The 27,567-nt window shown below is 38.3% G+C and overlaps 1 protein-coding gene across 5 annotated transcripts in view; it reads left to right on the forward strand.

Annotated features, from left to right (window-relative positions):
• The window catches only part of LOC149803891 (uncharacterized), a 139,597-nt gene that overhangs the window by 102,920 nt on the left and 9,110 nt on the right, over positions 1-27,567 (forward strand). The window contains exon 1 of one of the 5 annotated variants that reach the window (XM_089953710.1): positions 17,705-18,047. The exons of the other annotated variants lie outside the window; for them this stretch is intronic. Coding sequence (XP_089809836.1) covers positions 17,990-18,047 — 58 coding nt within the window. The 5' untranslated portion in view covers positions 17,705-17,989. Of the gene's footprint in view, positions 1-17,704; positions 18,048-27,567 lie in introns of those variants that run through there. 5 annotated transcript variants of the gene reach the window in all.

Consider the following 27,567-nt stretch of genomic DNA (forward strand, 5'->3'; position numbering starts at 1 on the left):
TGCTTACAATGTTTAAATCAATATATTACATGGTACATGTTTAAATACATTACTTCTAAAACTCGGTCACCAGACAAGAACAGTAGTTTTTCAATGTCCAGATCAAATTTTATAATCTCTATTTTACGGTTCAATAAGCCAAGGCCCATACTTGATGTTATTCTTGTAGCGGATATCTCCGTTTGCTTGCGTAAAGTTTGTTTGTGGGTTTTACGACATTTCTCAGCACATGATAGGCTGACTTTACATATCGGCCAGTAGAAGGAGGAACAAGCCGGGAAAACCCTCGGAAGAACCACCGACCCCACGGGAGGCTACTGGCAAGCTTTCTCACATACCCACATTGGCGGAATCTTAGACTCGAACCCCCGCGAACAGAGATGAGATGGCAGTGATCTGTAGAGGCGAGCGCTTTAGACCACTCTGCCACCCGTCCCATCCACCCCCGTACTTTATGTAAATCGATGTGCATTATGCATTAAATCAGAATCGCATCACGTGTCAAGATTCTTTTCTTACATGCGCTCCATTGTACTAGAGGCGCGGTTGAGTCTTTTACATGTAGGCGGGTGGGTGGTTCAGTCCTCCCAACTTAGGTACAAGAAGCGGTTAGGAGAGGAGAGCAAGATCGAGTCACGTTCCAACACTCTACGAACATTTATCTTAATAATAATAATTCAATAACGAGTGAATTCAAATTCCCATTTTGTTAACTGTCCAGCATGACTTTTATAGATCGTGATGTATATAAATGGTGAAAAGAATAATAGGTTTGTGTAATTGCTGAACACAAGAAAAAAATTGGCTATTTCATTGTGGTGATACGTTTACAAGTTTTATGACTGCGTTAAGCGGGTGTAGATCATAAAACCAAATTGACCTGCTTAACCATCTACCGAGAGTGAAAGGTTCAAGTTGCTATTAATTTCTTCTGAAGAATAGTGGGTCTAATGCTCGGTAGTATCAACTTACTTGTATTAGGTCGGCACTGCATGAAAACAGAATGATGCTCCAAACAAACCAAAAAACCCATTTAAATTTTATCTTGCACGAACTAAAGTGGAAAATAAGATCTGAGATTATAATGTGTCTTTAGATTAGACTGAAACGTTCCCATGGAACCACATCATACTCAGTATGAAAAATTCAAGTCGCTATTTATTTATTTGGCCAGAGCTTCCTCCAGATTATATTTGGCCAGAGCTTCCTCCAGATTATATATCGTAACCGAGACTGTCTCTGAACAGTATATATCCAGTTTCACTTAAGATGTCTCGGAGCATCACGGACGCTTGCAAGCATGTTAAAAATATCCAGCATATTAGTAATGTATATATACGTGCTCGTACGTTCGCACTGTTCGCGCAAGATGATCCATGGCCATCGTTGACTCAGACTGATCGGCAGCAAATGGTAGCAGTTCTTGGTCACTATCCGCCTACCTTGTAATTCAAGCCGTTTATAAGTGTGTATGTGTGTGTATATGTTTTTATGCAGCTGTTAAAACTGATACAGACTGCAAACCTTTGGATATGGTTATATAATGCGTGGATGTACGTAGCGGTTTTCAAACTCAATCCCTTCCCCAAGTTTTTAAGGGTAATCGGGGTATATTTGCTTATCAAGCGATATAAGCATGTCGGCCAATCCATCGTAATAACAAACATATTCCGTTTCCATTCGTTGCACATGAAGCTACTTGAATGCTGTTGGTCCATAAATGAAATAGACCGTATATTGACTCTCTATGACAACATTTTCTGGTATCAACAGACGCTACATTTAAACAGAGGCACATATATTATGGCAAAAGATATAAAGTATGCCACGCCTGGAAAGAACGAATTATTATATATGACAGAACCAGTATATTGACTTTTATATATCTTTGGCTCTTTTGATCAAGGGAAATAGACACTAACCACAATAATAAATTGGTAATAAAATGAAGTCAATATGGATTTTAGTCATTGACAGATGTGTATCACCAAGTGTTCGATTTAACTCCACAAGAGATCGCACTGGTGGATTAGTGGTTAGAGCGTCCGCCTTGAATGCGGGAGGTCGCGGGTTTCAACCCGGGCCGAGTCGTACCAAATACTTATAAAAATAGTATTAACAGTTGCCTCGCTAGATGTTCAGCATTAAGAGGATGGTGATAGGACTGATTGGCCTGATGTCAGGATAATGTCACTTTAAACTGCCACACAGCAGACATCCTAATGATAAGACTGAAAAGTTGTTAAAGCTACGTTAAAAATCCAAATATGACACAGCTCCACACGAGCCAACTAGTTTGCCTTGATACTAGCAGAGTAATTTTTATTTTGAATACTGCAGAGCATTGCTGTCCAACCCGCGGGCTCATTTTAAATGACCCTTCAGAGCTCGAGCGGCGACCAAGTTCAGGAGGGTATGCTTTGGTGCCAGTGAAATTTCTCCTGTGCTTTTCAGTGGGATACAGAAAGTGAAGGCTTTAGAAATAAATATATGGTTAGTAAACAGTGGTCTTGGAATAGGTTTTACTGGATAATTAGCCCCACGTCGTGTGCAGAATTTCACCAAAATCCCTTGGAACTGCTCTCTTCATTAAAAGATGTGATTATCTGATTCAGAAATCCTTATTTAACCGCGTCTGGCCCTTTACATCACCTAATCCAAATTAGGGTAATGTTTTGGAGTGTGTGATGCGTTAAGTTTTATAAAAAAAAGGACCCATCCTTTTTTGTCCTCACAAATAGATGATGGTGCCGTATTTATTTAGTCATTTTGGTGGGCGTTTCAAGTTTATGGCAAGTAAAACGTCAGGTTTACTGTTTATATATTTTTAAAAAAAATGATTCTGGGATTTCCTTATCCAGACTGCAGCCATGGCTTAACAGTCGGATCAGCCATGTTCAGTTTCAACAGTGTGTTCTTGGCTTGGTAATTTACTCCATTTGAATCGGCACCAAATAAACTACTTGTGTTGCTCTGCCGTAAAACAAAACAAAAAACGCACCAACAAAATTTTTAATTCAAACCGCATCCAGGCAGGATTGATTAAGTCGATTTTAGTTGTTGCTGTTTTTGTTATTGAAGGGTTTAAACGCCATTTTTCAGCACACGATATGCTATACATGGCGGCCAGTATTAATGGTGGAGGAAGAACCCAGAAAATCCTCGGAAAGAACCACCGACCCTCGAGAAGCTACTGGCAAGCTTTCTCACATACCCACATTGGCCGAATCCGAGACTCGAACCTATGCAGACAGAGGTGAGATGGCAGTGGTCCGTAACGGACAGCGCTTTAGACCACTCGGCCCCCGATGTTTAAGTCACATATTTTCCAGTATCCGGAGAAGAGAAATTCAAAACTGGTGTAGATGATGATACGTGGTATAGAACAATAGATAAATGTTTTGAACTTCAAATTTTGTTGAGCCTAGATGCTTGAGGCAACCACTAAAAGCTTTTGCGCTTTTTATCAACCCCATAGTTATTTATAAACAATCGGTGAGATTCGGATATGATTAAATCTTAACAAGTTGTTTTTACGTGGACATCTGACACTTTCCTTTGTTAAGATCAAGTACTGAATAATGCAAATGAGAACCACACTTAATAGCAGTTAGATCTCTTTTCTTGTCAGTTACGGTACTCTAAATTTGATGCTAACTAGTAGGTTTAGATTTTATTGTTCCTTAATCTGTCAGTTGAATTATGTACAGTGTTCTAAATTTGCCAAGGTTTTGATGTTAACTATTGGGTTTAGAGTTTATCGTTCCCTAATCTTGCTTATTTATGGTCGAGAGAAGGTGTTCGGTACTCCTTCAGTGATAAATGTATATAACAGCGAATCAGCTTTAATTTGCATTACTTTCACGGTGTCACGTAGACAGCGTGAACTGTGTTTAACTTTATGGGCATCGATTGGGAATCAAGCATACAAGACCTGTCTAGTACTTGATAATTACGAGGACACCAAGTCAGACATAAGGACGATAACCGGGAATGGTACATCCTTGAAAGCCCCAATTTGAAACTTAATGTTGGTACGTAGCCACTTATTTAACAGAAGAAGACAGGTCGAACTTGGGAATGCCTCTTCAGAAATCATTCATTACTAATTTTTGTTCCTACGAGACTGCTTGAGCCTTACAATTTGATTGTCGACGCAGATTATTACTTCGTATCATGTTCAAAATTGTGATGCACAATTCAGGCTGTTCTTATGAGAAAGTTTTTACTAGTTGTGGCGACCCCCTTTTTCTTTGGTAAGAAATACCTTTAAATATCTTTGCCATCATAGGTCAGGGCAAAACATCAACCGATTTGACGATGACGGTGGCGCTGCTACAGAGTAATCCTGACCGCTCCGGTGGCCTAGTGGTTAGAGCGTCCGCCTTGGATGCGGGAGGTCGTGGGTTCGATCCCTGGCCGAGTCATACCAAAGACTGACAAAAATGGTACTAACAGCTGCTTCGCTTGGCGCTCAGCATTAAGAGGTTAGTGTTAGGACTGGTCCACCCGGTGTCAGGATAATGTGACTGGGTGGGACATCATGCTACATGTCTGCGACATGATGCCCCAGTGCTAGACATTACTATAAACTGCCACATTGCAGACATCGTAGCGATATGACTGAAAAGTTGTTAAAGCTACGTTAAAAATCAAAATCACGTCACACAGAGTAATCCCTATTTGTCCCGTTCTTTAAAGCACATCAAATTAGCTTTTAATTTGTTTGAACCGTGCTTTCAGCAGACCTTTTCCATCTATCGAGTAGGCCGAGAAGCATCTTTAAGACTAACAGGTGACACTGGTGCAGATTGTTACGACTGTAGGATCGAACATATATGCGTTTACTGTTGAAAATGCCTTTAAAAGCGCGGTACGGGCATGCATCATTTAAACATGCGCAGCATATGACATTTAATTTTTTCAGTAGCTATAAACTAGTTTCGACAGAGTTTAAAACATATCGTATAGGTGAATCTTTCATCTTTTCCGCATCCTCCGTGTATGCTGAATAACTTCATTCCTATAATTATTTGATTTAGATGTTTGTATAACATGGTCCCGTAATTCAATTTGTGACCGATACGGTCAGTCGAAACGCTTTTGTTTTGACAATATTCATCGTCTCTGCGTCGCAAAAGCTCATTTGGCAGATCGTCGCACTTGTAATCATTAGCCTACGGAGTGTACGTGTAAAACGCACTTAAATCAAATTTACTATCATGGTATTGCCAAGAATGTTTCGAAAGCGCATTCATTCAGTAGTTACTTCGTACATCGTATGTATGTATGTATGTATGTATGTATGTATGTATGTATGTATGTATGTAGACAAGCAATTCTAACATATTTGAGCCAACCATAGTGCATGCCGATGAAAACAGATATTCAATTCAAATGAATGCATTGTAGCATTTTAAAATGTATAAATTATTTTATTAGTCCTGAAACTGCCACTTTTAACGACCATGATAAATGTCTGTTCATTTTTTATTGCTCATTGTATGGGATCATTGCAGCAATTTGGATAACAGCTATTTGATTACAGTTGAAATGGTTGGTTAATTGATCGATTAAGCTTTAGAAGCTAGAATTGATATTTTTGCCTTGCAATGTATTTTTTTTTATTTTAAACAAATTTAATACACCAGTAGTGTATATGTGTGTGTGTGCATATATATATATATATATATATATATATATATATATATATATATATATATATATATATATATATATATATATATATAACGTGTATCATTTAATCCCGATCTTGACATACGTGTGTCGAACCAGTGTATTGTTTAAACTGTCACATGCTAAGCAAAAAATGTGAACTATAATTTGTAAAAAAAAAGTCAGTCCTCATAAATTAAGGAAAATAATGAATAATTCAGTCCTGAGTTAGAATCTCGTCGATATGTCAGCATTATGCCAGCTTTTGCAAGAACCTCTCCTAACATTATTCGATTATAAAAGACGTGTAATTAAAACCTTGCTCCATAAATAGTCATGTTGTTGTTGTAGGGTCTAACACTATTTTTCAGCACACGATAGGCTATACATGGCGGCCAGTATTAATGGTGGAGGAAGAACCGGGAAAACCCACGGAAAGAACCACCGACCCACGAGAAGCTACTGGCAAGCTTTCTCACATACCCACATTGGCTGAATCCTAGACTCGAACCCACACAGACAGAGGTGAGATGGCAGTGATCCGTAACGGACAGCGCTTTGGGCCACTCGGGCCCCCATCAATAGTCCTGCAGTTCATGACTAATTTTCATGTTTATTTATCCATTAGACATTGAATGCAGACTTACAAATGAGAGGACTTGATCGAATACAGTACCGATAAGATAATATTAAATAGTTTTTGTTTGTAACGGTGTCACGTGACTTGCCTTAAGGGGGAAATAAATCCTCTAAGCCATTTTGCCAGAAGAAGTTTATTCCGGAACAGGCATATGTACTCAAAAGAATGAAGAGAAATTTAAGTATGATTGAGCGTACTTGAAGTTAGAGTTTGATTCAAAGTTAAAACTGGTAATTAACGAGGATTGAATGTGGTAATACTGCATGGGGCAAAACGTGAACCTAAGGCTGGACTTTGTATGTTTGGGATGGCCACAGGGGGCAAAGGATGTTGTATTTTAATTTTAGTATGGCCGAGACAGCCTCGCATGCAAGGTAATACACAGGAATGGAATGTTTGCTTAAAGCCAATATACGTCGAATAATGCAGGCACTTGTCCAGATTCTTATCAACATCATGTCATACAGTAGTTACTTCGTAATCTGATGAAGTACTATTTTGCAATGTTGATCACGTGATAACAAGGAAACTAAAATATTTTTTTGTTGAAATTATATAAAACAATGCACCCCACAAACAATTCTCGATGCGTTTTGGATTCATTGATTTATCAAAGATAATAGGACACCAATTTAAAGTTTCAAACTTGAGTGATTAAAACCATCTTGAGTTACGAGTAAGCAGCTTATGGAATGCATTAGGACTCGGATCACAATTATTTTTCCAATATAGTCTCTACATTTGTTTCTTAGTATTGAACTTTCCACTTCGTCCACATCCTGGTAAATCATATGTTCATTTAAAGTTCCTTCAAAGATGAACTCACGCTGAAGTTCTTGTCATGTTATCCGGCATTTTTTTTTGAGAGGCCATCTTCGCTAGCTAAGGTTCCGACAACCCTATCTACACTTTAGCATATCGAGCAGTTATTTCTGTGCTTCGGGTTTGTGAATTTCACTGGATGCGGCGGCAAGCAACCGCATCCAATCAAAATTAAGTTGTTAAAATTTGAACACTGTTCCTACGTGATCGAAACAAGAGGAGTACACACCTTGAATGGACTAATAAATAAACACTTTTCCGGTACCGGTCCGTGTATGTACAAATACCTTTCACTCAAATATACCTGGAATGGCTTCATTCCGGTACATAGCCATACTTTTTAATGTTAAACTTACAAAGTATCCTTTTTAGGTTAATTGCCACTGCCGTTTTCGGCGGATGTACAGTGCACTACGCTATTAGTTAATTGGTATTACATACTAAGGCAGGTAACACATGAAATTTAATAGATGTCGCTAGGACAAAGCACCAATATAGCTGTTCTATCCGCCAAGGTGTAGATAGGGTTACCGGAACCTTGGCTAGCGAAGATGTTGAGAGGCTAGACTGTAAACAAAGCAACGTGCAGTGGGTCAAATATTTTACTTTTTTCCGAATCAGCATCAGAGCCTCATTGCTCTTTTTGCCGTACCAAATTCACATACATACAATCACGTTACCACTAAGTGATTAGAGAGTCCTCCTTGGATACGGGAGGTCGCGGGTTCTTAGCCTGGCCGAGTCATACCACCGCTTTATAAAAATGGTACAACCAGCTGCCTCGCTTGACGCTCAACATTAAGAGGCTAGTGTTAGGACTGGTCGGCCAGGTGTCAGGATAATGTCAATGGGTGGGACATGATGCCGCATGTCTGCGGCATGACGTTCCATTGCTGGACATAATTATAAACTGCCACATTGCAGACATCGTAGCGATATGGCTGAAATATTGTTAAAGGTACGTTAAAAATCCAAATAACACATACACTATATATATATATATATATATATATATATATATATATATATATATATATATATATATATATATATATATGTGTGTGTGTGTGTGTGTGTGTGTGTGTGTGTGGTATTTTTAACAGACTTCATAATGACTAAACAATAAACGTTTGTGGCATACGACACTGTTTGCAATTGGCTAACTTTACTGTTGTCGTTTGAATGTTAGCTGTTGTCAAACTGTTGTAGATGAGAGATAAGTTACGCCGTATTTTTGACTTGTTCCTTCTCCGCTCTTAAATCCGATTGCGTGCAGTGGACCAGAACCCACGATTATATAGACATTGTTCTAACTCAGACGAGGCTCTCAATTCTGACGTCAGATTGGTTTATGAGTTGACGTTAGTGTGTGTGTAGATGGTATTAGTCTTGCGAGATTTCCAGACTTTGTACAGAATTTCAGAAACAGGGAACCAAAAGATCGATAGAACGCGTATATCATTTGGACGAGTATTGTCTTGACGAATACCAATGGACGTTAGATTTGGTGCGGAGTTAGAGTTTGTGCATTATATTGTTTGTAAAATCATGGAACGGGGCCTTGTTTGCTCTAAAATATGCAATTTAGCTTGAGAACGTAGCAAACAAGAAATAACGGGATTCGGAAATAGTTTTGGGCACTAAAACACAAAACAATATACACGGCTACATAGTGAGTGATTTTTAATATCAAAATAGACCATGTAAACTTTAATATTATGGTATATATATATATATATATATATATATATATATATATATATATATATATATATATATATATATATATATATATATATATAAGTTGATTTGGTTTGGCTGAGGCAAATAAAGTAGCCAATATGGGCTAATCTTGTGGTGGGACTCAAATCCCAACCCTTCTAGTCACTATTCCAACGCACTAACTACTGTTCCACCATATCTCCTACAGGGGACAGTAGGTTTAATTGCAGTACAGGTCTTCTGAATGAATGCACAGCATCGATGTTAGTGATTCTTAGAGGCCCTTCCTCATCACAACTATGTAATAAATCAAGTTGATTGTTTTGTTTTTTTTTTGTTTTGTTTTAAAAGCGTCCAATTAATTAAGGAATTGACCATGATAAGTCTTTTATTGCAAACCTTGTGCTGAAATAACTATCCATTCAGCAGGTGTTGGATAAGATGATTTTCAAGATTGTGGCCATATGCCTGCAGGGCCGTCTTAACAACATTGTAGGCTCTGGGCAAAGCAGTGCACTGGGGGCCCCCTACCGGCCCTACCCACCCACAGGAATTCCGCTAGATGTCACTGTTTTTTAAATTGGGAAACGTGCTTCCCACTGCACTTTTAAAGCAAATTAAATTGCCAAAAAGATCTTTCAATATTCATTAACAATATGGGCAGCATGATGCCCCTAGAAGCGTGAGGCCCTGGGCAACTGCCCAGTGTGCCCATGCCTTAAGACGGCACTGTATGAATGGGCTTCAGACTGACAACTAAACATCATAAGAGGTCTTTCAGTGAAAACCTCATACTGATATGACCATCCATTCAGGAAGAGTAGTGATAACAATAATTTCAAGGCAGCCACTGTGGCGGCCATATTGGCTGTCCAAGCAGCACTATTTTCATTTAGGACCTACTAGACGATGGGATGAGTGTGTTTCCAGCTTAATTAGGAAGCGAGTTGATTAGTTTCTTCAGAAGTCCTTGAAGAGCAAAAGACAAAAATTATTCGAAGAGGTTCATAAATTTCATTTGATAAGGAACACAGGTATAAAGTTGTATTTATCACATAGCAAAAATTACGATATTAAGTATGCAAAATAGTAAACTCAGCAATGAAACCACTTTCAGGTACATTTGAATGATGTATGTATGTATACATGCATTTATGTATGTATGTTCGTATGTATGTATGTATGGATGGATGCGTGCATGTATGTTCGCATGTGTGTATTTATGTATGTATGTTGTTTATCTGAGACATAGTTGCATGTATGCCAGTCTGTGCCAGTTGTATGGACGTATCTCTGTCATAATTGTACGGATGCCTATCTGTGACGTAGTTTTGTGTATGTCAATCGGAGAACTATTAAACCATGGCCGTATTTAATTAAAACATGCCCCTCTCTCTCTCTCTGGTGACGGGGGATATGCCACGGAGGTACTTCAGTAGATAGTCTGCATATCCACTTGAATCCTGACCAATGAGCACTGTGACTGTTTAAAAACTATTCGCTGTGGTCTGAGAAGAATCGTTTTGTTAAATAAATAATGTAAAGTGGCCAGTCTGGTGTTTCGTCTCTTCATCAACGCATATGCGGGTCCGTGCTTTCATGTATTCTTTGTAGACTTGTGTAAATATACATAACACATCATTTCTTTTCCCCCAGTTGTATGACAATTTAGTGGAAGGTGTGTACGGGCAGGGTTATGTTGACTGTGTCCATCTCTTCTCAGCTTCTTCTCGCCCAGGGCGCATTTTCCATCTTGACTTCAAACGTCGAATTCTGAATGGAGCTAAGCATACATACAGACAAACAAACAAACAACAGCGATACACAGAAGGCTCAGACATACGATGGACGTACTTGACATTCAAGTTCATGTAGTTTACACGAATTCTGCAGTAAATATCAGAATCGATTTTTGAAGAAGTCGTTTTTTATAACGGCCGTATATGTTGCATTTAGTTTGTCTGGTTGTCATTCATAGACGTTTTGGTACGTTATCGGAAGTATCGATGGCTTTACCTACTGTGCAGTAACTTCAAGAACGACCGAGGTAAACATTGTTAACTCGGGCTCGTTAAATATACCGCAGTTAGGTGCAGAGTTTTAACGACTTCACAAGCAAGAACATGGTCCAGTAGTTGCCAAAATATTTACAAATTACACATGTGTGTGCTTTAATAAATGGTTTGACGTGAACTATATATTATAACTACTCACAAACAGGGCTGAAATGTAATACAAAGTTCGTGATACATTTTTGTCAGAACTGTTGTTTAATGTTTTAAGATGTTTATCAAGCACTCTTTGGTGCCAAAGTGTACGATATGTAGTAGGGACAGGAAAGGAATTTTGTACTCGTTGGATATGACATGGCAACGTACGTCGTTTAATTCTCACTGAATTCTAGAACTCCTTATGTAAAATTTATGTCATATAATTTTCTTGAACCAGATTCTTTTTAAAAAAATAGCTTGAGATTCAATTGGTACGAGTCGGCTTGTATTGTTGGCAGTTGATCACGGTGATATTTAAACTTGATCAACTAAGTGGTACTAGTGCACAGACTTCGGCAGTCACTTGTTGTCTAAGGACAGTATAGGCCTTTCCCAGTGTGTCTTCCTAACGAAGATTAGAATCTGGATTTTGTAATGGTGTGTTTTGAATATCTGATATACTGTCAAGGTAGAGAGATTGTAAACAACTTGAAGCCGACTATTAATGATGTACGAGGTTTTCGCTGAATAATGAGCATATACACCTTATGGGCGTTTTATACATCAGGAATTGCTATTCATGCGAATTTACAATTAATGAAGTTTTGTTTGGCACAGTTTGGCAATGATATTGTCTAGAAGCCTATAATGAAAACGTTGACATCTAGATGTGGTAATCTGTATCCCAGTTCGAAGGCAGTAGTTTTTCCTTATTTCTCAAGATATGCAATGAAAATAACACGAGCACTTTTAAAAAAAACAACTAAATGCATGAATAACTATGACAGAATATTTAAATTATACCCGTCAGCTGGAAGTCGATTTTATGATACATTATTTATCCTCACAAGGAAGGTACCTCGGGTGGGGGATTGGTCAAAGGCGCTCGCCATTACAGGTCAGTCTTATCTCGCTTGTGTCCGCGTGGGTTCGAGTCTAGGCTCGGCCAGCGTGGATATGTGAGAAAGCTTGCCAGTAGCTTCCCGTGGGCTGGTGGTTGTTCATGGGGTCTTCCCAAGTTTTCCATCCACCAAATATACTGGCCGCCATGTATCTTGTGCTGAAAACTGGCGTTAAACTCACAAAACCACACTCAACTACACAGTATAACAATATCCTACACGTCAGTGAAAAAGTGCCCGTTGTTTTCGATCGATACGTGACTTGTCTTGGAAGAGAAGCTTGGACTGACTCATTCAAAGAGCGTTAATGGTTGTGTTGGGTCACACGGGCGAGAAAAATGTACTCGCACTCGCAGTGGTTCTTTAATTAGACTTATGAATATTCATGAAAACGAGGAAATCTATGCACAGACGGTTACAGGTGATATAGGAGCGTAGCGGATATCACCCGTCATTTGCGACGATGTAGTGATGTGTCACATATTTTAGTTAGGAATCTAATCATTTGATCAATCGGATTAAAATCATATCTCCGCTGTCCTACGTGAAGATCTGACGTCGACCGCTTTGGGGTCATGTTCAGGGGACCTTTGAATTTGCCAATGGAAATATAGCTTTCAAAACTCAGAAAGTCAATTAAATCTTTTAGCACACATTCATGCTCTTCATCCACACTGCTCAGTCTCCAAACGCGAAGATATAAGACTTAATCAGATTTACTCATAAAATTAGAGATTATGGTAAGAACATAAGTTACCAGAACATGAACCCTAAGCCGTCAGATCTTCATGTATAAAAGTGAAGATCTGATTTTAATCAGATCGATCATTTGATGGCATTAAATTGACACGTGACATCATACATTACCGATCGAATACCTTGTGCCTAGACTTTCATCCATGTTTGTTCAAGTGTGGCTTGACCTCTTAGCGCAGTCATTAACTTCCAGTCTGGTTACACACTCGTAGAAGTGGCTATATTTAAAAAACAGACAAAAAAATAATCAACATAAAAATTCAATACACGTGCAGATTCTCCCCCCCCCCTCGTGAAAATTGTATATTGCCATTGGTGATATGTAATCATCTACCTACTTAAAAATTAAGCAGTCTGCTGCAGGGGTCGAAATGTATTCTGGTCTTGTACTCGAGTTATTTATCGTTGATTGTAAAGCTTCTTGCAACATTTACCTACATTTGATGCCACAGATATAAACTTTCGCTTGCGATGATTTTGGAAGTGGCGGAAACCATAAAAACCCGAGAACCCGATCGACCAGGATAGGTAACAGCTTTGTAGAAAACTGTTATCAGACCCAATACTTTAAAGGTAGAAAGCAAGTGCGCCACCACCACGCTTTTCGCGAGCAGTATATTCACTTTATTCGCCAAAATGTTAGCATGTTAAGGTATTTGGATCATCTGATATTCGGAACTTGCTGACTTTTGGGGATAAAGTCCAAAAATGCGGGAGACATGAAAGAGTTGCTCCAGTATTAATAAATATATATTCTGAAGTCTTATTAAGAATCATTACATTTATAAAAGGGTTCACTCGCGCTCATAAAATGTTAACAAAGGCATTTAAAAGTGTACTTATTGAAAGAAGCATGATTAGTTTGATCTGTTGATGGGCAATTAAACATGCAAGGCATTGCAGTTGTAACGTGGATCAGAGAACCAGAAATCAGAAATCAAAATGGCGCTTTAATTGAACTTTTCATTTAACTTGACAAGCTTCAACCTGTAAATATATAACATATTTGCTTTAGTGCAACAAGGTCAGTATTCACATAGTCTCACCGCTCCGCTGGCCTAAGTGGTTAGAACGTCCGCTTCGGATGAGGGAGGTCTCGGGTTCGAACCTCGGCCGAGTCATACCAAAGACTTATAAAAATGGAACTGCTGCTTCGCTAGGCTCAGCATTAAGAGTTTATTGTTAGGACTGGTCGACATGGTGTCAGGATAATGTGATTGGTTGGGACATGATGTTACAGTGATAGACATCACTATAAACTGCCACACTGCAGACATGGTAGCGATATGACTGAAAAATTGTTAAAGCTACGTTAAAAATCCAAATCACACACACATCTTCCCAAGGCTGCAATTTTCGTAGTAATTTAAAACACATGTAACCACTTAAGAAAACCTTTAAGCTGACATCATTATTTATGTTGATGTAAATGATAAACTGATATATGTGGAGTACTTGTCAAAATCGTGTCGCATATATATGTATATGATTCTCGATTAAAAGACGAATAGAGGAGGCAGGAGCCACGGTGGCTCAGTGATTATCGTGTCGGACTGACAAAATGCGGTTTTGGATTCTGTCTTGTGTTCAGCCGGTGTCGGCCACTATGGTGTGTCCTTTTTATCCAGTTGGCTGGAAACTAAATGACATCCTTGTGTTGCTGTGTGTTACGGCTCCAAACCAAATTAACCATTTTTAAAAAATAGTTCTTTTATATTTTGGCTATACCTTTTCAGATAAGATTTGTTCGAGCTGTACAGCTATTATGTACTATCTGGTTTCAGTTAGGGAGTGTGGGGTTTGATGCATTACCAAAGCTGTCTCTATATTTATATCTTTCTCAACGCATCTCTTGGATCTATCTTCAATCTCGTTCCTCTCTGCGCCCCCCCCCCCAGTATCTTGTTAAAAGTACTCGTATGACTAAACAGTTTTTGGTTCTACCTTAGTATGCATGACTCGCTGCTTTCCCCACCCCAGATTAAAAGAAGTCTCCTGAGACACTATGAACTCTTCTTTAAGCATGTTTTATTGTACTCAGTTTCTTTGATTTAACTAATAGTAGTCGTGTTATATATTAATTATTTTTTTCTAGAGGCATGATACACATGAGAACAGGACAGAGGTAAAATTAACATCAACCCAACAGAAAGTATTTTCTTAATATTTCTGGAGCTGGAAAAAAAATTGGACTCAACTGTTCTTGCCTCTATGCATTGTTTTACCTTCAAAGATGACCGCTCCGTGGTCTAGTGGATAGAGCTTCCGCCTTGAATGCGGGAGGTAACGGGTTCGAACCCTGGCCGAGTCGCACAAAAGGCTTTTAAAAATGATACTAACAGCTGCCTCGCAAGACGCTCAGCATTAAGAGGTTAGTGTTAGGACTGGTCGGCCTAGTGTCTGGATTATGTGACTTGGTGGGACATCATGCTATATGTCTGCGGCATGATGTCCCAGTGCTAAACGTCACTATAAACTGACACATCGCAGACATCGTAGCGCCATGACTGAAAATTTTTTAAAGATATTTTTAAAAAAAATCCAACACCCACCCACACGCACACCCTACCTTCAAATAATAATAATAATAATAATAATAATAATAATAATAATAATTATTATTGTTGTTGTTGTTGTTGTTTTAATAATTTGATCTTTGTACGATTCACTTGTAAATATTTTGGAAGTGAATTACAAGGATAAAATACATTTTAATAATAAAACCTGTTTAAACTGGGCTCATTTTAAAAAGAATAAAGCAAACTAACCTTTTCAAATTTGATCTTAAACACCCCACCCAGATCAGAAATATCCTGTGATTTTAACGGACAGCGTAAAATGTTTTTCTCGTGTAGAGCACCAGCTACTTCATTTAATTGCCATTGTGTTACAGAATTGATACAAATACTCAAGGGCCTGGACTCGTAAACAGAACAAGTTCGCATATCCTTTATTTTTTACCACGCACTTTATAAAAATGAATACACGATAATATGGTGACTGACATTCGGGCGGGGGTGATTGCGTGGGGTGGTCCAGCGGAGTGCACACGTTATTTCGTAACCGGGATGTTTCGTATCCAGGCTTTCTTCACATTCTATTGTATTTTGCGTTAACCTTGTTTGAATTTAGTGCAAAATAATTCCTAATGTTTATAATTATGTATTTTTATTATTATAATTGAAAAACAAGTTAACTTTTAAAATTGTTGAAAGTAAAATAAAGCAGTAAAATCAGAAAAATATATAACGAGGCTAAAATAGATCTTAAAATAGTTTGTATATAATAGTAATATAGTGCATTAATCACAAGAATACGTGTATAACTAGTTTTTAAGAGATGTACGAATCGAAAAGAACTATGTGTATAGGTTGTTAGGCAACAAGAAAAATAATTGCAAAAGCTAACAGTCGGATTAATGACTGCTTCGTTATATTCATTAAAAGTTAATTTGCTTTATTCATTTTCTTTAAGTACGGTATTCTGTAATATAACCAATGGTACTGGCCCGCTATATTATTTGTTTGTCCGAAACAGGGGCTAAAATCTAGTTTTTTGTGACGTCACCAGATGGCTATTGCTTAACAACCCTATTACACACTGGTTAAAATGGCTATTTAAAAAAGACATTGTATATCTTAGTTATGGTTCAAAGAGCCTTTGATTCCCTTTATTTTGGTGTATGATTGATGGTTGTAATGTGGGTTATAGAGTATACAGCTTGGCCTTGCTCCAGATGCACACCTTTCAAAAAAGTGCTAGCTCCACTTGTTCGTTTTCCTTCCCGAACTTAGGTAAATTGTATTTTAAAAAAAATAGCCGATAACTTTAACTTTTTTTTACATTTTATATATTTGATAATCCATTCATTGCACTTTCAGAAGCTGGTATTGTCTAGTCTGGCAAAATTTATTTTCCCTATTTAATAGCTGCTATGGATAGTGTACTTTAGACTATTTCAGACTGATTTTTTTAGCACAAGGGAGCAGTCATATTGTTAGCAGTGTGCTTAGATCATGCACAATTTCCAAAAGTACAATACCAAAGAAATGTCTGTTCATTACATTAAAGCAGCATAGAGGTATGCCAACATTCTCTCCACTGTGCATGTTTTAAATGCAAATAACTTCGCCTTACATATGTCATTCTCTCAAAAGTACACCATAACTGGTGAGCGCCCCCTCAGAAATCGTACATGGGTGAACCAAAACCTGTGACAAACAAGAAAATTAAATAAAATAATTCCAGTCATAATAAAATCAATGATCTTTTCCGGGTTCAGCTAAGGCAGTTTTCGGTTTATTTTCGAAGACCTTACTTTACACTTTTCCGATAGAATTATCCAGCATTTTATTCCCCTGACATCTTCTTATACATTCCTCCAGCTTGTCCTTCCCTGCTCACCGTCGCCAGCTCGCCTTCGACATCTCCAGGCTCACCCTACAATCTCTCCAGCTCACACTAAAATCGATCCATCTGACCCTCCGGCTCATCCATTTTAAACGATTTGGCGTGCCATGCAGAACCCTTTAAGAAAAAAATGACATGATGCTAGTTACACCAAGTGACCCCTCCCCCTCCTCCGGTGATGTTTTTAGTATGCTTTCTCTATAACAAAACACCGAACGCCCAGGATAAACACAATTGACTATATCCATTTGTCACAACGTTTGCGAAAACAAGTTGAGAACGGGAGCTATTGGCTAACGATTATGGTAGTGATTTAGCTGATCTCAATGAATTATTTCCGTTGGGAGATTCCTATCACTCTGTTTGGGATCATTTTACCAGAAAGTGCTCTTAGCTCTGTGTAATGTGTTTCAACAGCTCTCGTCCTATGGAGTCTTTAATTATCCTCCCTTCATGTTTTCTCCAGTTTAATTAACCCCGCCCTGGGGAAAGTCCTATATCAAATGACATCGAATGTTCATGTATAGTATCCTGTTTGGTGGCAATAACTGCTGAGAAGTGGGGAAAGATGGGACTTGTTACATTCTCAACATGCTGACCTTATAACACCTCCACGCGCGTCCATCTGTACATGCTGTTGTAGCAGACGAGATTAAGGTTTCTTTTGTTCTTGATCATAAAGCAATGACAGTGATGGAGAAAACAGGATGAACTATCTGCACGATATGAAAAGCCTTAGGATATGTACTCTCTTTTAGCTATTTCAGTGTACTTAGATACCGACTTTGTTGTTGGTCCAGACTTTGTGTCCTTTTTCATCATTCCTGAATATTTGTCTCACTAAGGTTGAGATGTTTGAATCGAATACACTGCCCAGGCAAAAGGAAATCAAATATAGGACAGGGAAGGGTAAGTCAGTATGCGTGCTCTTATTCTAGTATAGAATGTATATTATATTTATTCGTAAGACACATTTAAGCATTGACATCGATAAATAATATCAGCTAATTGAAATAGCACACATAATACCCTTAAGCCGTAACCGTTATTGGCATTAATAGCTCTATACGCGTTAGCACTAAAATTGAATACCAGATAGTTTTATATCTTTTGCTGGATTTTCATTTATGACAGCTTGATTGAGATCGTTGCAAAGGAGATTTTCTCTTCAGAAATACGAAAAAAGGAGATAAAGTAGGCTTCAAAGTTTGAATGAATTTATTGTATAATGTTTTTCGTTTCAAGTCTAAATAATTCTGTACCTTTCCTTATCTTTTTGTTGTGGTTATTGCGAAAATTGATTTATTTTTTTTCCCATATATTTATGATGATTTTAGATATTCGATGAAAGGTGTACATGATTAAGACATTTTTGAAAGAAAAATATTAACCAGTCAGGGAACGGTAGCGAAAACGTGCACACAGCTAAAACTAGTCGGTGTGTATCTTCTGTAAGCATTTGTGGGATCTTATCTGACACACATCTTGACCATTATTACATTTTGAGTATAATATTGTTGAGTTAATGTATTCCTATACAATTTGTATCAGATTGTTTTTATTCATTTGTATATCTTTGATGATTTTTTTTAAAACCAAAAAGATTTTTTTTTTTTAAAACTGCTATTAAATTACGAAGAGGTATACTTTTTCAAGTTCGTAGCCTGCTTGTCTGCACGAGACTGATAATTTGGTTCGTTTGTTTATGTGTTTGTAGAACCAGTCTAAATGTCCACTATAATTTATCATTTCGTGACCACTGAAATTAGGACGCGGAAATGTGCGATCATCCTTGGAGGGATGTGTGGGCCAGGAAACTTTCAATGATGCGCTGTTGTTACTTGAATTTGTTTTTATTTTTATTCTTTTACCGACAGCAATCTCAAACAGGTGTAATAAAAACCAGACTTGATACGTGTACAGGCTGGCGCCTCAAGGTCACGGCAGCTTAACATTAAATTGGTGCTCGTGTCTTGCTATGATTAAATAAAAATGTTCCCACTGATATATAACGAGTTAATGAAAAAGTTTTGATTCACCATTGATAACCCTGGTAAACATTGAGAAGAAAACACGTGCTTTTGTTTACTGGGCCGGTCTTGATTTGAAACCAAAATATGCGACTTGTTTTTTCTGTAGTAGATGACTAAAAAGAAATGTGAATTAATGAAATAGTAACTTTGAGGAATCATATTTTTTGCGTGTCAAAGCCTTTTCAGTGTTTATTAAGGCTAGGCTGTTGTTGTTGTTCTTGGGCTTGACGCCATTTTTCAGCACAAGATAGGCTATACATGGCGGCCAGTATAACTGGTGGAGGAAGAACCATGGAAAACCCAGGGAAGAACCACCGACTCACGAGAAGCTACTGGCAGGCTTTCCCACGTACCCACGCTAGGTGAGATGGCAGTGATCCGGAATGGTGAGCGCTTTAGACCACCCGGCCACTCAGGGCCCTATTAAGGCTAGGTCATTCTCTGCATATAAAAAAAACAGATTTCGTTATCTCTGGGTCTGCAAGCTAAAATTAAAGTATGGATGAAAAATCTTTCACAGTTGAAAGTATGAAATGCTTATTGAAGAATAAAGCATACTCTTTTTGAGACCGCTCCGATGATTTAAGTGGTTAGAGCGTCCGCCACGGGTGTGGGAGGGCGCGGGTTCAAACCTTGGCCGAGTCATATCAAAGACTTATTTAAAAAAATTAAACAAGCAGCTGCTTCGCTGGGCGCTCAGCATTAAGAGGTTAGTGTTAGGACGGCCTAGTGACTGGGTGGAATATGATGCCACATGTCTGCGGCAGCTCCCAGAGCTAGACATCACTATAAATTGCCACTCTGCAGACATCGTAGCAATATGACGGAGAAATTGTTAATAGGTACATTAAAAATCCAGATCTCGATCACACACACACACACACGTTTTGACACCATCTGTACAGTCTGCCATTCATTTATCTTGGCTTCTGTATGGGCTTCTCCAGTTGTCATGGAGATTGTAATAATTACAGTACCGATACATTAATTGGGTTTTGAAGTTTAATCTTTCCAACGATTTTACAGCAATTGTCAGCATAAAACCCTCGCATCGGAATATTCTTAGATGAAATTTAAATGATTTAATGCTATCTTTGTACGGAACAGATATACTAATAGCAGTGCATCTAGTTGATAACCAGTTTTCAGACTTGTGTATTCAACTGTAAAATCAAAAATATATAAAACTGCTATTATATTACAGATGCGCGTAAGTGCTGTTTAGGTTATGATGCAGGGACTTACTCCCATAAAGGTTAGAAATGTCATTTGCCTGTATACATTATTTCTTGTTCACTACTGATAAGTACAGTATGGTTGTTGGTTGGGATCTCTTTAGTTTCTGTCTTACGGCATTCAGGACCTAAGTCACCGTGGATAAAATACTCAGAGGCCAAAGTCATTTTCATATCATAATAATCAGAATTTGTCTTTTTTCACACCAAATACATCGATGTGTGGCTGTAGCGATGGGGATGTCGATAGGTTCTAAGTTGTTACTTGGAAGCCACAGCTCTGTGCTTCCAGATCATAACCCAGTGATCATCTCTCTCTCTCTCTCTCTCTCTACATACCTACATACGTACATGCATACATACATGCATACATGCATACATACATACATAGGGGCCCTGAGTGGCTGAGTGGTCTAACGCGCTCTCCGTTACGGATCACTGCCATCTCACCTCAGTCTGCGTGGGTTCGAGTCTCGGATTCAGCCAATGTATGTGGGAAAGCTTGCCAGTAGCTTCTCGTGGGTCGGTGGTTCTTTCCGTGGTTTTCCCGGGTTCTTCCTCCACCATTAATGCTGGCCGCCATGTATAGCCTATCGTGTGCTGAAAAATGGCGTTAAACCCGACAGCAACACACACACACACACACACACACACACACACATACATACATACATACTTACTTACTTTGGGCACTAATTAAAGCAACATTGTCATACATGTTTACCAAAAGGACAGGTGCTCATTTCAGTACTAGTTTCTAGTACCTAGCATCAGTTGTGCTAATCAGGTCCGGCACTAAATACCCTGTCAACATTCCTCAGGATAGTGCTATCTGACTGCAGTACGAGGACCAGTAGTAAAGAGCAGTATACTGTCTTTTCGCCTGCATTACGTGTGCCTAATTGCAAACAGGATTGACTCTGATCTGCCGACGCACAACATATCTGGGTCTTCACCGTTTGTTCAGTTTGTAATTTCCGTGAACAGCGCAAACATGGTCCCAAGGATACAAAAGAATTCTCTTAACAGAATCGGAATAAACTCAAAACGCATTACTTGGGAGCCACAGTTCTGTGCTCCCAGACCATACACAATGGTCACACCTCTCTCTCTCTCTCTCTCTCTCTCTCTCTCTCTCTGAGTGTCCGTATATGAACCAGTCAGAAGTTATAATTTTGAGTTTTGGATGAATCCTGGGGTGGTTTTATCCTCTTTGTATCTTGAGTCGTACCACTAAAATGGGTACATTTTAATTGTATCTAGAGACGTAAAACCGATTTGGGTACCTTTTGTGAGCTTGTTGGTATATAATTAGGCGTTGTTTCAGTATTTAAGATACATGACTGGGTCTTTATCTCATCACATCAATAGATCCTAGATTATGAATTTCTGGTTAAATAATCATAAGTGCCAAGGTTATATAGAGATTCTCTTTACAGAATCGGAATAAACTCAAAACTTATTACTTGGGAGCCATAGTTCTGTGCTTCCAGACCATAACACATCGGTCACCTCTCTCTCTCTCTCTCTGAGTGTCCGTCTATGAACCAATCAGAAGTTATAATTTTGAGTTTTGGATGAGTCCTGGGGTGGTTTTATCTTCTTTAATTGTATCTTGAGACGTATCACTAAAATGAGCACGTTGATGGATGCTTCCGCATATTTATTATCACTGATTGAATCCGAAACAAAAAACCAGTGGAAATGAACCAGACTATGATTGTAGGCTCAGAAGCTTTTTATTGTGACATCATTTATACATTGTGCCACCTTGTGATATCGCCAGCCCCTTGCTCAATCAATGCAAGTAAAGAAAGAGTTCCTGACACTTTTCCTTAACGTTTTAGTAAAATACTAAAATCACTCTCGAGAAAATACAATACCAAATGCAATCTAAAGTGAGTGAAATACACTATCAAAGGGTACATTTTTCTCCAGGTGGCATTTTACCATCAAATTTGCATTGGCTTATGTTCGACCTTTTTCGTCAAGTCGAAAAAGAAACCTCTGATATAATTCGTCACGATTGATAACTGTATTCTGAATTACATTCATTTACTTTGACCTATATGGAAGGAGATAGTCACAATCGGAAAAACCTTGGTCTTTGCTGTTGTATGATAGGTGGTGCACTCCGATAGTGGCGAATCACCCAACGCATCAAATTGATTTGTATTCCTACAGCCATTTCCGAGATTATTTCACAACTTGACGGAGATGGCAGAGCGATGATCCGATTCGGAGGCAGGTGTGCTCTTGAAAAGAGAGTTAATCCTATGCGATGGTATATTTAAAATCTTTTAAGTTATCCTGTGTTAATTGGCCATCATTGGCTTTTCACCGTCTATTAATGGAAATACAAACGAGCAATCCGAGCATCCTTTTTTCACGAATAAAACTCGAATGTGAGGCAGAGGTATTCATTTTGAATTCTATTTATGAAAACGAACTTTCACGTAACGGAATGACATTGCGAAATACAGCGAATATAAAATTGAAATATTGATTCATAAAGAATTAAGACTCAAAATCCAGGTTCGGAATTGTTCTGCAGCCTTTTTTTTCGCGGCCCACCTGAGTGAAACTCGCGGAACACCAGTGGTCCGCGTACCATAGCTTGAAAACCTCTGGTATATACAGTAGTTCGCAATGGCTGCGAATTATATCTAAGATTCCTTTCTTGACGTGATGGAAATGGCCGAGGATGTTCCGATTGTCAACTCTATTACTAATTCTGTGAATGTTATAATACTATACACTGTTTGTGTTCGGTAACCTTCCGGAAAACTATATAATGTATCATGTCAGATATTTCACGAATTCTGCCAGTGTTTATCAAGTGTGCATCATGGTACATTTACTTGAACATTTCATTGTGGTCAGCTTTCGCACTCTCCCGCTCCAGCATGACTCAGACAATTATTTACATACAGCTGTAAGCCATAAATAATACTGCATGTGGGTAAATACAGCAGAGGTGGGGTCTAGTTTCTGTAGATAGCTTGTACCAAGATCAGAAACTACACGGAAGGTAAAAGCTTAGTTTGTAGTTTGTTTCTGTCACTAAGAAAACATCACGTCAGGAATGTCCTTGGACATGGTGTCTAAATCAATTCAGTTTTATTCTTTAATAAAACACCTATTTGTAACAAAAAAAATCAAAGAGAAGACAGAAAACGTTGCGCGTTTTCGTAGCTTTACGCCCAGTGATATTCGATTTACATGATATACATGTGGTACCACATAATTGGTAATTAATCGGTATCGTTTCAAGAACTTCCGAAGAAATGCATGTCCAGTTATAGCTGGAGAGATGAAATCGTAGGTTTTTAAATTCAGCGCAGTCATATATCTATTTCGGAATTATATTTGTATACACTACAGGCGTGGATCCTACTTTTTAATTAGTATCTCTAAAAGTCTTTAAGCTTGCTTAATTGTCTTATTCATTCCTGACAGAGAAGGTGCGTCTGATGGATACGATATATTGTCATACTCTAATATTCTTATGTTACCCCACCACCACCACCACCACAACCATCGCGGCCTTCCTCCGCACATACATACACAACCCTAAAATAACATGTTTATGATAAATGTGGCGAATAAAAACTCCAAATATTTTAGTGATATGCATATTTCATAGCTTGGTCCACTTCAGACTCTTTAAGGTTCAACGGGAGCGAACTTCAGTTAGAAAAGACCGTCGATGGCCTTGCGATATCGCTAGGCGCTATAATCTGTGGAGCATGACCCAGGGCCGGATTAGTCGTGTTCTTCCCCCCCCCCCCTCCTCCCCCCTCCTTCCCCCCCCCGCAAATTTAAAATGTGCTCTGATTTTCGTCGAAAGAGCACTAAAGCTAAAGTTAATGTGACTGTTTATTCAAAGTGTGCATAATACCCAATAAACGTGCAACAAGAATAAAACGATGGTCAAATTTCAAGTGATTGGGTTGGAGATCCCCCCTCATTCCGATCCGGTACAGATAACCTGCATTCTTTTGGTAATGAAAGACATATTTACCGTCATTAAATCCCTCTTTCTGAAATTCTATTATATTAATAGACATGACAGCTGGATTCATTGTGCCACCGTTGGAGTCTGTATTAATTCTATACAGTTGGCATTATAAACAGCTTTGTTTTATCAACATACATACAGATCAAGACAGTTTTGTTGTCAGCGTACATAGAGATCTTAACAATATTTATTAATGAACTGTTCTAGAATAATTATTTAAACCACGTGTTGTACAAATTGATGGCATTCTTTGAAATTTATTACAAAAATCTTGCGCTTATACTATTTTCGTGTTGTCAGTGGCATGTAGATATTTGTAACTATCGTGTCTTTAATCGCCATGACAAAATATAGAAACAATTATACAGATGCTTGGGGAATTAAAGAAGTTCCCATAACTCCCCATTGTGGTATTCAGGCTGACGTATTTCATTGCAGTTATTGTATGCAGCATGGAATGTGTTTTACTCAAGCAAAAGAACAGTTCCAATGAGACCGATATGTTCTTAATGAAAATCAGAGGAAGTATATAATGATTGCTTCGGGTGAACAGTATGTACCAGCCACGGATAATATTTTTCCGTCGTTATGCGAAATAACACGTATTTCACTGCTACAAAAGCAAACTGCACTATGCCGATTTTCCCACGCAAAGTTCCGTTGTTGGCTCAGATGTAGTAACCTGAGAAAAGGTTGCGGTAAATATTGCAGCAACTGTAAACTATCACTTCACTCTAATGCTTTTTTGCACATGCCAAATGATTTGGATCCTTCATATGGAAACTATTTCATTTTAAACCAAGTGGTATTCAAAGCACATTGGAAGACTTAAGCACCAAATCTACGCGTGAGTGTGATTTGGATTTTTAACGTAGCTTTAACACTTTTTCAGTCATATCGCTAGGAAGTCTGCAGTGTGGCAGATTATAGTATATCTAGCACTGGGGCATCACGCCGCAGACATCTAGCATGATGTCCCACCCAGTCACATTATCCTGACACCAGACCGACCAGTCCTAACACTAACCTCTTAATGCTGAGCACCTAGCAATGCAACTGTTAGTACCATTTTTATAAGTCTTTGGTATGACTCGTCCTGGGTTCGAACCCACGACCTCCCGCATCCGAGGCGGACGCTTTAACCACTAGGCCACGAGATCTGCAGTGGCGCTTTTAACCTTTTAAAGTTGTATTTTCTCCTTTGATTTCCTTCCTTTGTCTCTTCCTTTGTCTCTTCCCATTCCTTCCTATTCCTGCGGTTTTACCTAATCACTGTCTGCTTATCCTCCTGTACCTTCTGCAGCAGCAGCACTTTACGAGGTGTTTCTGCTTTTAGTTTGCTTTATTGGCTCACTTCTACGAAATAAAGGAGTGATATTGCTACTTCCGGCTTCCGCGTCTGCACAGTTAAATGCATATTTTAATGCACTGTCTTACTGCATCTAAACCAGTCTATCCTTCTCTGCATCAGTTTAGAATGGTTTAATAGCACCTCCTGGGTAAGGGGCTAATTTTGTACGTACCTGTACATTAGTTGTACATTCTTATTTTTAAGTTGAGGTCTTTTTTTCCCCATTTCGCACTGTATAGATATTTTCGTGCATGAAATCAAAAGGTTGATTCTGACTTGAATTACTAAAATTATGTTCGCCCATTAGAGCGTCAGCCCCATCGAGTGACTCTTGTTTTAGCGCAATAGGTCCACAAAGAGAGAGAGAGAGAGAGAGAGAGAGAGAGAGAGAGAGAGTTTTAAGGGGGTTGAATGGTAGTAAGAGTAATTCAGTATAATTTTTCAGAAAACAATTACATTAGAACGATGCTCGCTCACATTTTCCTAAAATAGATAAGCGAGTTATTATTTCTGTGCCTCCGCTGGGATAAAAATGCAATCACATAAAATGTATCGTCCAACTTCCTTTAGCTGCATTATTTTATTGTACGCATCATCGAATTACTAATTGTAAAATGTCACAGTCGGAAATGTTAATGGAACCGTAACCCGGAAAGCCATTAACTTTAATTGCCATCAGGATCGGGAAACGGAAAGAAAGTCACATAAAAATAGTAACGGAGAAGAAGTCACGTTTAAGAAGAAAAGTCAGAATCAGGTTTGGATAAGATAAATTTAAACCGTGCAGGACTCTCTCTCTCTCTCTCTCTCTCTCTCTCTCTCTCTCTCTATATATATATATATATATATATATAATTTAATCTTTATGAATATCAGATATAAAAGAGAATGCATTGTGACATAACTTGTGATACTTTTCCGGCTGTCCTGGTAATCTTGTTACAACTAGGGTACTAGCCATTTAGACGTTTAAAGCAAGGGTCGAAATGTTTGTCTCATCAGATCTCAGTATCTGAACCATTGTCATCATAATAAATGCTGGTGACAAAAGACGATTATTCCGAGTGATATTATTTGAACACTCTTCATATGTCTCGTTACAACGAATATATTTATAGATAAAACTAAAATGGCAAGAGTTTACTCATTTAGTGGATAGATGGAGTAATGGTGTGAATATATTTGAAGCTATTAAACTTATGAGTAAACCAAGCAAATAACATTTGAAATCGTATCTTCCGTACATTTGAAAGCACATCATGGGTACATTTGAAACCGCCTCATCTACCTTCATGTGTACGTTTGAAACCATATAATGTGTACATTTGGAACCATATCATGTGTTCATTTGAAACCAAATCATGTGTACAGTTGAAACTACATCACGGGTACATTTGAAACCACATAATGTGTACAATTTGGAACTATATCATAGGTATATTTGAAACCACGTCATGGGTAAAAAAAACTGTATTACTTAGGAAGTAGTTTCAGGACACATACTCTAGATTCTTATATGTGCTTGTTTTGATTATTATGTTAGTACCAACATGATTATTGATTGATGAGTACTTATAACTATTCAAGTAGCTTCTACATAGTTTTGGTTCATTTAAAAAAAAATATCCAATAAAAATAAGCTTGTTGATTAATGATAACGCACGTTTTTAAACTGTTGCCGATTAACTTTTTCATAACACGAGAACAATTCATTTCAGCTTATCTCGTGTCATAACTAATGAGGTTTATACGTGGTACAAGACAAAAGGCGTGAAGTCTAAGATATTCC

This window comes from Sinohyriopsis cumingii, chromosome 3 (genome assembly GCF_028554795.1).
Source record: "Sinohyriopsis cumingii isolate HCF-2022 chromosome 3, ASM2855479v2, whole genome shotgun sequence".
NCBI lineage: Eukaryota > Metazoa > Mollusca > Bivalvia > Unionida > Unionidae > Sinohyriopsis > Sinohyriopsis cumingii.